This window comes from Syzygium oleosum, unplaced genomic scaffold (genome assembly GCF_021117445.2).
Source record: "Syzygium oleosum isolate NSW1041296 unplaced genomic scaffold, Sole_v2.1 Sole_v2.15, whole genome shotgun sequence".
Lineage (NCBI taxonomy): Eukaryota > Viridiplantae > Streptophyta > Magnoliopsida > Myrtales > Myrtaceae > Syzygium > Syzygium oleosum.
The window spans coordinates 6,888,696-6,904,170 of NW_026607499.1; the positions used below are offsets into that span (position 1 = coordinate 6,888,696).

At 40.7% G+C, this 15,475-nt stretch overlaps 2 protein-coding genes across 2 annotated transcripts; both read left to right on the top strand.

The window, feature by feature from the left end:
• The first annotated feature begins 173 nt into the window (after positions 1 to 173).
• On the top strand, positions 174 to 3,401 carry LOC115675559 (30S ribosomal protein S6 alpha, chloroplastic). The gene is made up of 2 exons (XM_030598282.2): positions 174 to 621; positions 2,916 to 3,401. The coding sequence occupies exons 1-2, from the start codon at positions 211 to 213 to the stop codon at positions 3,156 to 3,158; spliced, it is 654 nt and encodes a 217-aa protein (XP_030454142.2). The 5' UTR covers positions 174 to 210; the 3' UTR covers positions 3,159 to 3,401.
• A 6,534-nt stretch (positions 3,402 to 9,935) lies between these two features.
• On the top strand, positions 9,936 to 13,224 carry LOC115675558 (probable E3 ubiquitin-protein ligase RHA4A). Its single transcript, XM_030598281.2, has 3 exons — positions 9,936 to 10,262; positions 10,529 to 10,614; positions 12,759 to 13,224. The coding sequence occupies exons 1-3, from the start codon at positions 10,038 to 10,040 to the stop codon at positions 13,132 to 13,134; spliced, it is 687 nt and encodes a 228-aa protein (XP_030454141.1). The 5' UTR covers positions 9,936 to 10,037; the 3' UTR covers positions 13,135 to 13,224.
• Positions 13,225 to 15,475: the final 2,251 nt, after the last annotated feature.

A 15,475-nucleotide genomic window follows, 5' to 3' on the forward strand; every position in this document is an offset into this window, starting at 1 on the left:
AAAAGGTTAATAAGTAAGATTCTTGAAATAGATTAAGTAAGTATTGACTTAACGAGACTTGACTCGGGATCACGTCCCGGCCCGTCCAAATGACCACATGAGGCCCGGCCCGGCACAAATGAGCAGTCCACTGTCTGCTGATCACCCTTATCCTATCTCCGCTTAACCAGCTCTTCCTCGCTTCCATTTTCCCTCCGAATTCCGTCCGCCATGGCCTCTTCTCCTTCTTCTTCCCCCCTCGCGTCCACGCTCAAGCCCCCCTCGAATTCCCCATTTTGCCCCCGCCGCCCTCCCTCCAAGTTCTCCTCCCCGCTCCTCTCCTTGTCCCGCACCCTCAGGCCCTTCCCTTCCCAGCTCAATGCCGCCTGCCCGCGCCGCTCCCAGAGGAGGACCGCCGCGCCGGTCCGGGCCCAGACGCTCGACTTCTCCGGCACCTTCTTCGAGGGCGGGCTGGGGCCCGAGGACGACCCGGGGTCGCCGCCCGGGTCGGGCGCGACAGCGGTGGAGGACAGGGTGGAGCCCCAGTGCCCGCCCGGGCTGAGGCAGTACGAGACCATGGCGGTCTTGAGGCCCGACATGTCCGAAGACGAGAGGCTCGCGTTGACCCAGAAGTATGAAGAGGTAATGAGCTTTCGAAACATCGTGATGCTTTAGACTTTTAGCTTGTTCTGCTTCTTTTGATCAGGAAGTGGAGGAAAAAGAAAGCAACAGGATTTTACTGGAGTGTGGCATGTTTTTTGCGTTATCCTGTATAGTATTGATCAGGCATTAGCTGTGGGAAGTTGATGATGCAGTTTTAAAGCTTTGTTGGAGATTGTGCAATAGATGCTGCTGAAAGAATTGAGAACACACACCTCAGGATTAGTTTGACTTTTGTATTTGCTAATGTCTCGAGCTGTTGCTAGTGACCCTTCATTTTACTGAACATTGGCCGGCCGGCAACAATCTTACACTTAGATGTGGTTGCAAGAAACGCCTCTACAAGCAAAATGTGCGATGTAACCCGGAGAGATATGAGACCAATAGCAATGAAACATTAACGGAAGAGGTGCAAAATATATGCATTTGGAGAAGGGGAACTTCTCCACTCAAAGGTTGCTTGCTTTTGCCAACTCCACTCCTGTTGGCTTTAGATTAGGAGCAGGCAAAATGTTGTTGTTTATCTGAAGGAACATAGTGGCATTGAATTTTTGTTTATTGATCTCGCGCCTGGTTGTGATTCGAGTGCATAATAGGGGCTTGACTTCGTATGAGGACTTTAGTCTGAAGTGATGGCATTTTTCCATAGGTAACAATGACTGTGTCTCTTCTTATTACTATCTGAGGTAATTGCATGTTCATGATGACAATGGTCTTGCACTTGGTTCTGATTGGAGTGCATAATATAGGGGCTTAAGCAGATCCTTTGTTGGTATAAGGATGTTAGTATGAACTGATGGCATAATACATGATACATTACCTGCTTCATAAGTCTAGGTTAGAACCATTGGGGGTTGCCCTAGTGGCCACCCTTCCCACTTGGGGAGGGAGAGGTGGGGAGTTCGATTCCCCACCTTCTCGAGGGGTTGGGGTGGGAACGCATGAGTGAGGGAGCAGGGTTTTGGAACCCGCGCACAGCACATAGCACACACAGTGGCTTGTAAAATAGATATATGATACATTAGGACCAAACCCAAAAAAAATAAAAAAATCTAGGTTGGGTTTTGTCTCATTATGGTTATTACATTGCATGAAATTGAAGGACATCTACCCTCTATAATGTCTGTCACGATCCTTAAAATGAAAATGAAGAGATATTAATGCCCTAACTTGCTTCTTGTAGTTTTTAAAAAACTTTGCATTGGGTAATATATGATAAACTGAGGCTATACTATTGTCTTTTACAATATCTTAATGCAATGAACTTCTGGAAAAAGAAATGAGCTGATTGTGTTCCTGATGGCGTTATTGACTAGAAGGGGTTCTTCAAGGTTGATATCCGACTTGTTTCATATAATCATCTCCTATTATAATTATAACACATGAAGAAAAAATGGCTACATTATTTAATGTCACTTATTAGTTCTCTCTCTCAGTGGGAAATCTCCTCAGGTTCCTTTTCTGCTTCTGATGCAAATTTGATGCATCTTTTGTTGTCTTCTTATCCATAGATTTTGGAGTCACGGTATTAAGGTAATGGGGGCACTTAAAACATTGAACTGTCATGAATCTTTGATTTTGTTGTTCTTTCCCTCGTTTTCATGCACTTTTAATTTCAGTGTCAAAGTCTGTTTAAGGCCTTCATGAAGCATATACTGTAGTAATTTGATGTAATTTCTGGACATTTCAGACGATATTGCCTGCTTTCTGGTATATTTGTACTAATCATCCATTTGGATCTGTATAAGCCCTGCATTTCTTTTTGGTTCTGTTACTTTACGTAACACCATTCAGTGGATCTGCTTTATGAACTTTCTTCCATCTATAATGCTTGCGACATGATTGATATCGAATCAACTACTATACTTATCAGCTTCGATATGGTCTAATTCAGTGCAAAGTTTAGCTTAACTCGATATGTGCTGCCATGAGCTTCACAGCTTCTCTATTACCATTTTGTTTACGAGATGTCATGTTTTCTCTCCTTGGTTATGTCGCTTCTGTTTTGTATTCATGCTTTTCCATTTCTAGCAGAATTTGTCGCAATGGAAAGGATGTTTAGGCCTGAGCATGCTCAGAAACTGTGTCTATTGTTGTATCACCAATGTCACTGGATACAAGTTGAAAGGACTAATGAGCCCTATTGGCAGCTGTTTTTTTCTTACCTTTTTTTTTGGAGGAGCTTCTCAAGTGACAGTTCAAGCTGCATGCATATTACTTGCTACTTGCTAGTGTCACGAACTCGAGTCGTCCTGCTAATGGTGTACATTGTGCAGCTGCTTGTTGCTGGAGGTGGCATGTACGTCGAGGTTTTCAACAGAGGCGTGATTCCGTTGGCCTACAGCATCAAGAGGAAGAACAAAGCAGGGGAAACTAACACCTACTTGGATGGTATCTACCTTCTCTTCACCTATTTCACCAAACCCCAGTCCATTGCAACTCTGGAGGCCACCCTGAACGCCGACGATGACGTAATCCGGTCATCCAGCTTCAAAGTAAGAAAGAGGAAGTATAATTAGTTTCTTTCGTAAAATCACGGGTCTCTCGCCAGAGGTGGAAAGGAAGCAAAATTCTCGCATGCGACTAATTTTACTTGTGGTTCTGCTTTTGCAATTATTGGGGGTCCGGCGTTATAGCTTCTTCTTTCCTTTTTTGACCCTTTTCTGCTGTAGGATAATCCGGTTGATAGAGGTGGGCTGGTAAGCATAACCGTGGCTTGTATGTTGTGACATGAAGCTTTATAAAAGAACAGTTCCTGGAAATTATCTTGCATTTTCCTTGGTTGTTTGAAGTTCTCGTGGGATGTCCCCTTCTCTCTCTCAATGAAGTTGGTTGCAATTTCACATTCTTGCACTGGAAAACTGTCGTTATGTATGTTTGGTATACAACGAGGCAAAATTCATCTGGCCTTTCTTATTTAACCTTAACAAAACACCTGCCATGCAACGTGTATCATGTCCCAGGGAAGTTTCCCAAAAACGTACCTATTCGAAGTTCAATCAGCTTCTTGCAAATTTCATATCTTTGTCTTCGCTCTTATTGGCTTCTCGCTCTCCTAATAGAGGCAAAGGCCAAGTAAACAACAAGCCGCGCGCAGTGACGTAAGATAACAACACGAGACACGCTCAAAATGCATCGATCGCACAAAAGTGTCTAGAAACATCTACGGCACGAGGGTTCATCAAATCAAATAATATCGCATATAATACTCCCAAAGGTTGAAACCTCGTAGACAACTAAGATGTCTAGTTAGTGTCCCGATGATCGTCCACTGACCAAGATCTCGAAATTATTTGAATCTAGCATAAATACCTGAGTTGGAAGGCACTAACCATAAAATTAACGATCTTAATCGTTTCTTTAATCACGAATATCCTACGTGAGGGCTCTACAACTTAATAATAATAATTTTTCCGTATACACACTAAGGCCACAACCAGATATGTCGTGATCTAATAGTGGTTGGACTAACCCTTTTCAACTACAACATGATCGTCGTCACCCACACCATCGACGACTATAAAAGGATAAAGTGGAAGCACTTTTAATAATGTTAGTATTATTCTTATCGTTGGTGGTATTATTTCTCAATCAGAAAAAGAAAAGGAAAAGCAAACGTGGGAGAGAACGAGAGATACACATTGCAGCGTCACTGAGAAAGAGAATGAGAATCCGACTTTCAGTGGTGTAGTCGTAGATCTTATCTCTTTCCCACTATGCGAGAGAGAGATACAGAGAGGGAGAGCTTTTGTTCATGATCCACCATCACAGTGAGAGCTCTATCGATCCATGTGAAGGTAAGAAAAGTACGTGCTCCCATCGATCATCAACAGCTGCTAAACGAGAAGCAAACAAAAAAGAAAAGAAAAGAAGAAAAGATGGCAACTAAGGAGAGTGTGAAGGATGTCATGATATTGCAGAAGACTTGAGTGAAGTCATCTCTTGGTGGGTCTCATAAATCAAGTCACTGAGAACAAGATCTTGTTGGTATTGAGTTGAGTTGTTAATTGATTAACGTTTGGAAGGAATGAGAAGACGAGTTCGATTTTGCCTAGCCACGAAGGCTTATTGTGAAAAATTAGATGGTGTTTGGTGTAACTTCTCCGCAGTGATTCCAAACTTGTGAAGCTGAATAATTGCTTCTCTGGAGCTGTTCGTGTTAAGATGCACTTGTGAGTTGTGTTAGAGAAGTCCCACATCGAATAATTAATATGGTGATGAGCTGTTAATATATCATAGTTGACCCATAACTCATTAGCTTTAGCTTTTTACTCATAAATATACTGACAGGCTCAAGCTTGAACCCCTTCTTGACAATGTCTTATTGTTGGGGTTATCTTACGTCAAGTGGACACTTTATAAGTGTGAGGGAAAGCCTCATGGTTAGAGCTAGCTTTTGGGGTATGTTCCCATCTTTGCCCTTGTGCCTAACACATTCTTAGTGTACTTTGCTTTCGTAGCGTACATAGTTTTTGGGTCTCCATCCTTTGATTTCGATAGATCTTATCTCTTTCCCACTATGCGAGAGATAGAGAGCTGTTGTTCTTGATCCACCATCTCAGTGAGAGCTCTATCGATCGATGTAAAGGTAAGAAAAGTACGTGCTCCCATCGATCATCAACAGCTGCTAAACGAGAAGTCCACAAAACAAGAAGAAGAAAAGATGGTAACTAGGGAGAGTGTGAAGGATATCATGATATTGCAGAAGACTTGAGTGAAGTCATCTCTTGGTGGGTCTCATAAATCAAGTCACTGAGAACAAGATCTTTTTGGTATTGAGTTGAGTTGTTAATTGATTAACGTTTGGAAGGAATGAGAGGACGAATGACGAGTTCAATTTTGCTTAGCTACAGAGGCTTAGAGTGAAAAATGAGATGGTGTTTAGCGTAACTTCTTGGCAGTGATCACAAGCGCGCTCAGATGAATGTTTGCTTCTACGGAGTTATTCGAACCAAACTTGTGCCTAATGTTGGGAAAATCCCTTACGATGTTTTGAAGAGTTTACTGATGAGTTTTAAGGTTAAGTAAATCAGGTGAAATATGCACAAGCTATTATGCAAATGGTGTCCTAACGGGACGTTTAAAGATTATGAGTTCTCTACAATGGAGAATAAGGTATTGGGCATAAATGTGTCTACAAGTTGGGGTACCTGAGTAGAAGGTGTACAAGCCTAGAACGGGGAGTTCGGTAAAACTTGGAGATACCATGGATAGGTGAACAACAAGGTAGAGCCACGATTGTCAATATGCTTGGAATGATCAGAAGATAGAATCAAGAGTGAAGTTGATGTACTTTGCTTATATCAAATGTATCAGAAGTATGAAGTGAAAGACTGACGAAAACTAGACAGACCTTTATGGAGGTGAACAAGTCATGAAGAACGGAAAGTTTGTGGAGACTTGGAGGTACTAGACAAGGTGAACAATCTACAGGATTTACATCACTATCAATTGATTCTATGGGTGACCCAATCTACAAGAACTCAAATTGATTGACTCCAACAATTAATTTGATCCTCTAATCAATTGTCCAATGGATAGATTGGAGATTGATCCTTGTGAAGATTTTCCAATGGGTAGTTTGGATGATGAGAAGTATATAAGAAGATCAAAGACGCCGAGAAGAGTACAAGATATCTTGAGTGCAAAATCCAAATTTAGAGAGTGCTTTATATTCTTACATCTTGTCTTTTGAGCATACTCATATTGTAATTTCTTGAGAGGTGTTGGCAATGTTTTAAATGTGTGCTTAGGTTGAGATAGCTTGAAATAAGTAGCAACTGTTTTGTGAACAAGCGCTTTGGTATAAGGAGGCATACACGACTGTAACTTCTCATCAATTGCTAATGGAATCCATCCAATGAAGCTCCGTGTTCATAGTTTGGGAAAGTGGACATAAGCTTTCATCAAGCTGAACCACTATAAAGCTATGCAGGCATCGTTTTTTATCTCTCTACTTATTTCAATATTTATTTGATAGAAACGCACTACAATTGATACAATCAACTGCTTTCCACTTGTATTCAACTTGACATTTATTATTCCGTCATATTTTGTCAAGTTTCTTACTATCACTTATTCAACCCTCTCTAGCTGATATTGGCTAATATCACCTAACACATTCTTAGCGTACTTTGCTTTGGTAGCTTATAAAAAAAATCACTTTAGGGATTCTATCCTCTCATTTGAATAGTTCTATGATGTAACATATATAACGAGTGCTCCTTTCTCTGAAATAATATGTCAAATTGCCATAATCCAACATGGTGCAACTTGTAAATGATGAATATCGATCGAATTATTTGCACGGGGATCTGGTGAAAAACCATTCTTTGATCCTTCCGATCATGACTAATGAAGCACCAACTTGATCCACGCATTGCATGCTATTAAGGCTTGCACTAGTTAAAGTAGAAGCTGACACTCTTTCCCAGGCAATAGCTGTCCCGTGGCATTGCTCTCTCTAGGCCTATTTATTCTTCAATGCTGAGCTTTTGCCGATAAAGAAAGAATATTTGAAGATATTTAGGAGGTTAATCTGATCGGACCTTCGCTTTTTGAAGTAGTGCGTGGATCGCTTTCTTCATTTTTAAGAAGAATAAGTTCTCCCAATTCTATTGGTACAGGGAAGAGGGGCCTTGGCTTGGCCCCAACACCCACCTTTCTTTTTTTCAATATTTTCATAATTAGTTCCAAAGGAGATGAAAATGGCTGTGTTTTGCCTATGACTCAATTTATGGCCTTTGATTGATTTATTAAATGTTGAATCTAGCGTTTGTGTGGTCCATACTCCCCATCGACAAGAAGGTATGGGGGCCCCGCTTTCTAGTGAGCAAGCGGAGGTTTGGGGGCTTACCCTGGCGAGGATCGCGGGGCAGCACTACTAGGCCGCCTGGGGGCTTTTATAGTTTGGACCCGTATTTTATTTGTAATTTAGATTTGAAAACATGAATAGATACTGAGTGGCCTAGGCTTTCTTAGCCTCTAGGGTTTTTTTGTGCCACATAAATATAATATATATAATCTTTTTCTTATAATTGAGAGTTGTAACAAAAAGGTGGAGGTACTAATTATAGTGGAATTATATGCTAGATGTAGCCTTAGTTTAAAGGTGAACCAAAATAAATACTGGTGTCTCGATTTCTCTATCTCGCCTTTAGTTTCTATTTCTTTGTGTTTATAGGCCTAATCCTAACATCCAGTGTATTTCACATATATTTGACAATTCGAATCATTTGATTCGTAATGGACTGGTTGTAGATAAGAATTAACCGAAAGATGATCGTACCTTCTCGATTGGACTGTCTTTTTTACCATGTATGAGCCAATTTTAGAACACAATTAGGGAGGTTAGGTTAACATCTACACGAACTCAACAAAACCTTTTGTCAATTGGAAAACACACATGCCTACCTTACACATCCTCTTTTTCTCTCTCTCTTTCAAGACAATGCCTACCTTGAGCAACTTGGCTCAACTTAATGGGAGACCAGAAAGGAAAAAAGTATTGCCTAACTCGAACGACTGCTCACGTAATGAATCAAATCCATAACAATATTTTTATGGAAAAATAAGTCCTATGCTGCAAGAGTAAAGGAAGGTTTACCCAAGCAGCCTTTTCAACCCTTGGTTGGAGGATTATAACAACGTACTTCCCCAAATCAAGGGTGAATGAAGCCATTTGTGTAAAATTTCCTTAACACTAGCGATATCTGCTATAATTACTCAATTTTTAACAAATAATGGTGTAGTGTAATTAATTAGTGAAATGTTATTACTTTTTTTTTTTTTGGTCGAAGAAATGTTATTACTTGTGTGTATAGAAAATGTATACACGAGTATTACTAGTAAGAGAGTTCCTCTAAATTGTAAACCTATCATTGATCGGATATATGAGCTTGATGTGTTTCGGGTACAACAATCAGCTTACTTAGAGATCCATTGAATACCTTACAAACCCCACAAGCCGGTTAGGATCAGACATTTTGCCTATGCATGGATGACCCAATCAACTCAACCAATCCCGAGGTTTCTTATGAGCTTGCTGTTTTGTAATTCTCGACTACAGGAAAAAAAATAGATAAGTGCATTGAAAGTCTTAAAACTTATCACGAAAATATAATTAAGTCTTAAAACTTTCAAAAAGTGCAATCAAGTCCTAAAATTTATCACGAAAGTGTAATTGGGTCCTAAAGATTTCAAAAAGTGCAATCAATGGAAGGATCAATTTGACAAGTTTCCGTTGATTGTATTTTTTGAAATCTTTAGGACTCGATTGCATTTTAGGACTTAATTGCACTTTTGAAAGTTTTAGGACTCCATTGCACTTTCGTGACAAGTCTTAAGATTTAATTGCACTTTTGAAAAGTTTTTGAACTTAATTGTATTTTCTTGATAAGTTTAAAGACTTTCAGTGTACTTATCTGAAAAAAAAAAAACTTTATAGCATCACTAATCACTAGGCAAGGTCCATCCAAATCAATAATCATTTGGAACTTCTCTCTTTCTTCGGCAAAAAACTGGTAACATCACTCATCACTCCACAAAGTCCATTCAAACCAATATTTATTGCAACTTCTTTTTCTTCACCAAAAAACAAAAGAATTCGTAACACTCGTCACTCAATAATTCGTTTAGTTTGAATCATAAATAATGTAAGACAATGACGTGTTTATGAAATGCCTCATACTTTCTCATATTCTAGGTTGTTAGATGCATGAACTTGCCAATGATGGATAAACATAAAGAACCTAAAAAAATCTAAATAGCAAAGACTCACCTTATTCACCATAACGTGTCAGCAGCATTCGAGACCAACATCTTCCTACTTCACTTCTCAAGAGACAATCACCAACAACTTTGGCGTTTAAGAATTCGCTTAGCTAAGCATGCCCAAACCAAGGATTTGCGCTTTTTCTCATTATTAAAGTTGGGCGCCCGAGTCACCAAGATAATCATAAGTTAAAATATCGTTAACAAAAAGTTAGGATGGCATTATGCTGTTCAGGGCCATGCCTAGAGGATGAGGACAAATGGGCCTTAGTGGCAAGTGTGAGGGCCCATCTCATTGTGGTGACTCACCGGTTAAGTGTGGTGGTAGTCCCATCAATCGAAAATGAGGGAATAGATACCACGTTCTATTGATGTCAAAAGCTCTTCCCATGGCTTCCAATTTACTAACAAAAAGCTCTCATTTTTTAGCAATTTTCCTCAATCCTTCAACAAATTTCAAAAAGAGTCTCTATCTCTCTGTATAGAGCAAGCTTTCTTCACATATATATAGAGGAAGGAGGCCTATGTAACCTCCTATGTGTTTGTCTTTATCAGCTCTAAACTTCGCACATATATCGACATAGTTTCTTTCTTTAATTTTTCAGTAAAGTGTGTGAGGAGTCTTGATGGGTCTTCCTCAATCACCACCAAGCTCACCACCTCATCTGTATCCTCAGGCCCTTCAGCTCAAGCTTTATCAGGCCTTCATATTCTCCATCCCTATCCTCTTCTCCATCATCCTCTTCTTGCTGTTCTACCTCTTCTACCTCAAGAAGAGGGCCTCTTCTCTCTCCTCTCCCCGACCTGCCCTCCCAATATCCTCCAACCGAGCACCTCCTTATGTCTCCTCGGTAAGCCCCGCCCCACCGCCCGCCCACCCCCCCTTCTCTCTCTCTCTCTCTCTCTCTCTCTTGCAATTGACGAGTTTGTGTTCGGCGATAACTTAAGGATGTTACTATGCGCAAAATATTCAACTATTCGTCCCATTAGTAGGATTCGATCCTTTTCGAGCTGTATAGACTTGAATCTCTGCTTCTCTCGGAGATTTCTTTAGATGGAATCCAAAGTCGGGCAATGAACGAATCCTAATATTGCGATTTGCGTTTACATTTTGCAGCCATGCCAAGCGGGATTGAAAGGAGAGCTCAAAGACAAGCTTCCCATAGTATTGTTCGATGAAGAACTCGGCGCAAAGGACTCGCAGTAAGTCCGTCGCTTTTACTTCGTCTCGTAATCATTGATTCTTGGACGCTTAATCATTTCGGTCCGCCATCTTTTTCAACCATTGCACTACGCACGATGGGTGTCCGATCGATACTTTGGCCTGCGACATATGCATCACGTGGCGCCATATCGCATCTGTCCACCCAGTCGTGGCTTGGTCCACATGAAAGGTGAACGACTGAGATTTGACTAGTAATAATGGCCGCCCCCTTTTTCTTTAAAGTTGGATGCCACTGCTTAAAGAAACAATACAGTATGGTTTCCAATTCCTTCCTCGGTGAGAGAGAGACCTATGGCTAAATCACCAATATATTCGGATTGACGAACGCGTCTTATCTAGCTGGTGAGGTTAGTGATGCGTCCCATGCGTCGGCCTTTACTTATCTAATATGAGATTCTCGTCACTAATAGAGAGAATGAATAGTTCATTTTTATAAAATTTTGCTCAAACCACTAGACTATCCGGACGAGTGTACGAGCACAATACGGCGCATTATGTTTGTGGAGTAGGTTCCGAGTGCACCCAATACACGTGGCCCCGATTCAAACAAAAATCAGTAGATCAAATGGGTCTCGCGCGGATGTGCGACCTACGCTCCCATGCATCTTTAGCATGAAGAATATTTCTTTCCACGTTTGTACTTTAGGCCGTGGAAGAAGGCATCATATTTAGATAGCCAAAAGAAGGAACCGAGTCATATTTGGTTGAACAATCACAGCTGGTGCGAGCACTTTGAATCTTTGATAAGAGCCGCTCTTTTTATTCCCATAAAAGAGAGCCTGAAGAGAGAGAGAGAGAGAGAGACTCATGTAAATGGGCTCAGTATCTATAAAGTAATTCTCATGTTCCGTTGCACCACAGAATATATCTCTTTTCGAGTTTCGGCTGTTTACACGACACTTTTCGAACACAAAAAATGGAAACAGAGTCGGGTCATTTCGATACCAATGTTCATAGTCAAACGCAGAGAGTTATTAGTAGCCATCGCACACTATAAAAATCTTATAAAGCGAGTTAGTAACCACTTTAGATGATTCTACTGTTCGGTTCTTAAAATATCGGTAAATTTGTTACCGATCGCCTGGTTTCTCGGTACCTCAGTAGAAATTTATTAACACTTTTATGAAATTTCTGATTCCTCTTTCAAATATCTGTTTTCGTCATCTTTTACCCACTTTTACTTATTTATCTTACCAACACTTTAAGTTTACCGACTCTTATATTAATTCACTAATCTTTATTTGAATTATTCATCAACTCTTTTTCGGTTGAATTAGTAATTAATTTTTAGTTACCAATTATTATTTGAGTTACTAGACGATACTTTTTTTATTCTTTTTATTAAGTAACCAATTTTTGTTATAGTTTACCTACTTTTATTTTTCTTTCTTTTGAACGCATTAAAATTATCAGCTTTCATATTTTATTCATTAACAATTATCTGAACGTACCAACTTTTCTCCCTTAATTCGTTATTTTTCATGAAATATTTGTTTACGAAAGTACATAAAACTGAAAAGGTAGAATAATGGAGAAATTAAAAAAGAAAGCATGGCAGAAGTTAAGTTGATTATGAGCAATTCACGAAATTACTCAGGTTGAAATGAAACTTATTTGCATATATGCAAGAAAAGCTAGAGTTCGACTCGGATAGCCAGTTAGATGTTGGGGAGGGTTAACTCTTTTTCATGACATCTACTCATCAACAGCTCTAACGGTGACTTTGACTGAAATTAAGAAGGAAATCATCTTCATTTCCTGACATTTGCTAAGAGAAAAAGTGCGGGGACCCTCTGTATCGTACGACCTTCTCTTCGTGTCTCGATAAAAAATCCCAATCACCGATTTATGAAAATGAAAATATATCGAAGGTTGATTTGTCGAGGCACGAAGAGAGCACAACACGGAATAGATGATTTTATTCAAAAAAAAAATCAAATACCCATTTTTTAGAAGTCATTTTTGGATGCATCGTAAGTTTTAGATCACATGAATTTCACGGGAGATTCATCAATTTCAACATTAACAATTTACATTCGATTCGATTAAGAATTTATCTTCTTCTTTTTTCTCGAGGAAAGCTGGCATGGCATCTCTTCTGTAACCATGAATATGACAACAGGTGTTGCGTGTGCTTGGGAGAGTTCGAAATGAAGGAGGAGTTGCTCCAAGTGCCGTCCTGCAAGCACGTCTTCCACGTCGACTGCATCCACCACTGGCTCCACTCCAACTCCACTTGCCCTCTCTGCCGCTGCTCCGTCGTCCCCGCCGCCACCAAGTCTCACGGCCCGCCGCCACCCCACCAAGACGGCCGGAGCTCCTCAGACCCTGGGCGGGCGCTCGTCCGGCCCGATCTAGAGCAGCCGCAACAACGTCGACCAGAACATGTCACCATACCAATCCAAGGTTCGAGCTCAAGTGGGGATGCTTGTGTTGTGGAATCACAACCCGTGATTGAGAGTGTCCAAGCGCTCGAGTCTCTACGAAGCACAACATGAGAGGCTCTCTCTGTTTTTGGTTGGGCATGAAATTTTAGGGTGAAATGCTATTGTAGTTTGTAGAGTGGAAAGTTTTGTTTCTTTTTTTTTTTTTTGCTGCTCACACTTTTTTTTTATGGGCCAAACTTGAAAAGTCAATCTCAAGTCTAAACAAGAGTAATAAAAAGACCAGTTGATCACATTTAATAGTTCTTTGAGTAAAATTTGATTCCACATAGACACCTTACATATATATCACGGATATACTTGGTCCAACGAAAAATAACTTAAACAAAACCATACATTATTAAGTAATCTTTCATGCCAGAGAAACTAGTAAACTACAGGATAAAGAAGAGACTATGAATGCCAAGACCAACGTAACCTTGCTAGGCATCCTTCCCTCGTCGCTCCTCATAAACATGGCTTTGTAAATCGGCCAACAATTCACGACCCTGAAACCGGCCAACAAAGGCTGCGTTTGGCAACGCAAAGCCAGAGGCCTTTGGTAAATTTTTTGCAGAGCTTCGGAGAGGATGCAAATTGCAGATTCAAAGGCCTTTTAAAAGCTTTTAGCCCAAGGCGAGTCCGGAAGTGTCATGGACTTTGAGCATTTCCGGAATGTTAATACATTTTTTTCTTCTAGCTTTGTCCTCGCTAAACTTTTCTAATGTCCTCACCTCACACGACGTCGCCGGTGAGCGGCTCAAGCCTCCAGAGGCCGGATTTGGCACCGGCAGCCTCCCCTGAGGTCGTGTGACCCAAGCAATGGTCACCTGGGTCTCGCTTGTGACAGATCTAGCTCGGCGTCGGCCCGCCGGCCGCTGAACCCTTTGTCGGTTTTGAGGTTTTTTCTAATAAAAAAATAAAATAAAAGTCATTCACAAAGTGTAATTTTTTTAAATACCATTTAATCCAAAATTAATTCCCAATGCATTTTTAAATTACAATGTACCATATATTACTTGCATTTCGAAAAACCCCGTTAACCTGAAGTCATTTGCATTTTTCCAAAAACTTTCCCCGGGAGCCAAACCAAATGCACTCAAAATCTGCAACTCCACCGGTCCTCTTTACGACAACCCTTATCAAACCTTGCATAAAGGACACCAAGTTGATGATCGCCGCCACAGCGAGCAACACAAACATCGATGACACAGCCCCGAACTCGAAAATCCCTTCCTCATACTTATTGCTCTGCTTGTCATCGAGGACCATGCTCATGACATCGAACCCGTGCGCCACGATGCACAGGGGCTTGAGCGTGGACTCGATGGTGCTGGATGCGTGGCTCGTCAGGCCGCGTATCAACCACGTACATCCGCTGGTCGTTCCACCATTGCCAGAGGGTCCGCCGTGGCCGGCTAAGACGAAATCGGCCAGGTCTTGTGCGTAGGCCCCGAGGAAGAGGAAAATGTATAGGAGGAAACCCCGGTTCTGAGACTTGAGACAATGTTAATGGGTTCATGCTAATGGGACATGGCATGTACTCATGAGATCCAACTAAAATTTCGTTGAAAGTGCTCTTCTGAAAACATTTTATGAGATTAATACATATATTTTTATTTGGTATATTGATGGGGAAAATTGTCCAAAATATCCGAAATATATTATACGATGGCTAATTCAGTTATAAATTTTTCAATGTGGCTAATTTAATTCTAAACTTTTGACTATTTTTCAATGTAGTTCTTTCAGCTAATTTGACTGGAATTCGTTGGCGTGACAGTCCAATCAGCGCCATCCGTATCACGTGGCACAGTCGGTTCTAACATCGATGATCTTTGCAATTTTTTAAGTTTTTTTTCCCTTTTTGGTTCTTTCTTTTTTCTTTTTTCTTTTCCCCATTTCCCTCCACTGGTCATCGCGGCCTTGGCAATGGTTGCCTGTGGCCAGCGACCTCTGCAGGCCATCATCAAGGCCCTGACGATTGGTTGAGGGAAATAATAAAAAAGAGAAAAAAAAAGGAAAAAAGAAAAAAATTCAGAATATTTTTTTAAAATTGCAAAGATTGTGCATGTCAGTACCGACCGTCCGTCGGCCATAACCTGTAGGACAACCGACATCCACATTAGGATTTCCGGTCAAAATTAGCCATAAAGGCTACAATGAAAAATTGTCAAAATGTTTAGGACTAAATTAGCCAAATTGAAAAGTTTCGGACTGAGTTGGCCACCATACTATAGTTTTAGGACTTTTTGAACTATTGTCCCGTATACTGATAGTATAAATTGTTGGGCGAGGTTCAACCTCACCAGTGGCCGATGGGGCCAAGGCTCGCCCGAGGCCAGTAAGGCATTGCCAGCCCTCCAGCTGGAGGAGGAAGAAGGGAGAGAAAAAAAATAAAAAAAAGAACAATAAA

Coding starts and splice junctions, on each gene's coding strand:
- LOC115675558 (XM_030598281.2), top strand. CDS start 10,038: ATGGGTCTTCCTCAATCACCACCAAGCTCACCACCTCATCTGTATCCT. Junction 10,263..10,528: donor CACCTCCTTATGTCTCCTCG/GTAAGCCCCGCC, acceptor TACATTTTGCAG/CCATGCCAAGCGGGATTGAA. Junction 10,615..12,758: donor CTCGGCGCAAAGGACTCGCA/GTAAGTCCGTCG, acceptor ATATGACAACAG/GTGTTGCGTGTGCTTGGGAG.
- LOC115675559 (XM_030598282.2), top strand. CDS start 211: ATGGCCTCTTCTCCTTCTTCTTCCCCCCTCGCGTCCACGCTCAAGCCC. Junction 622..2,915: donor TGACCCAGAAGTATGAAGAG/GTAATGAGCTTT, acceptor TACATTGTGCAG/CTGCTTGTTGCTGGAGGTGG.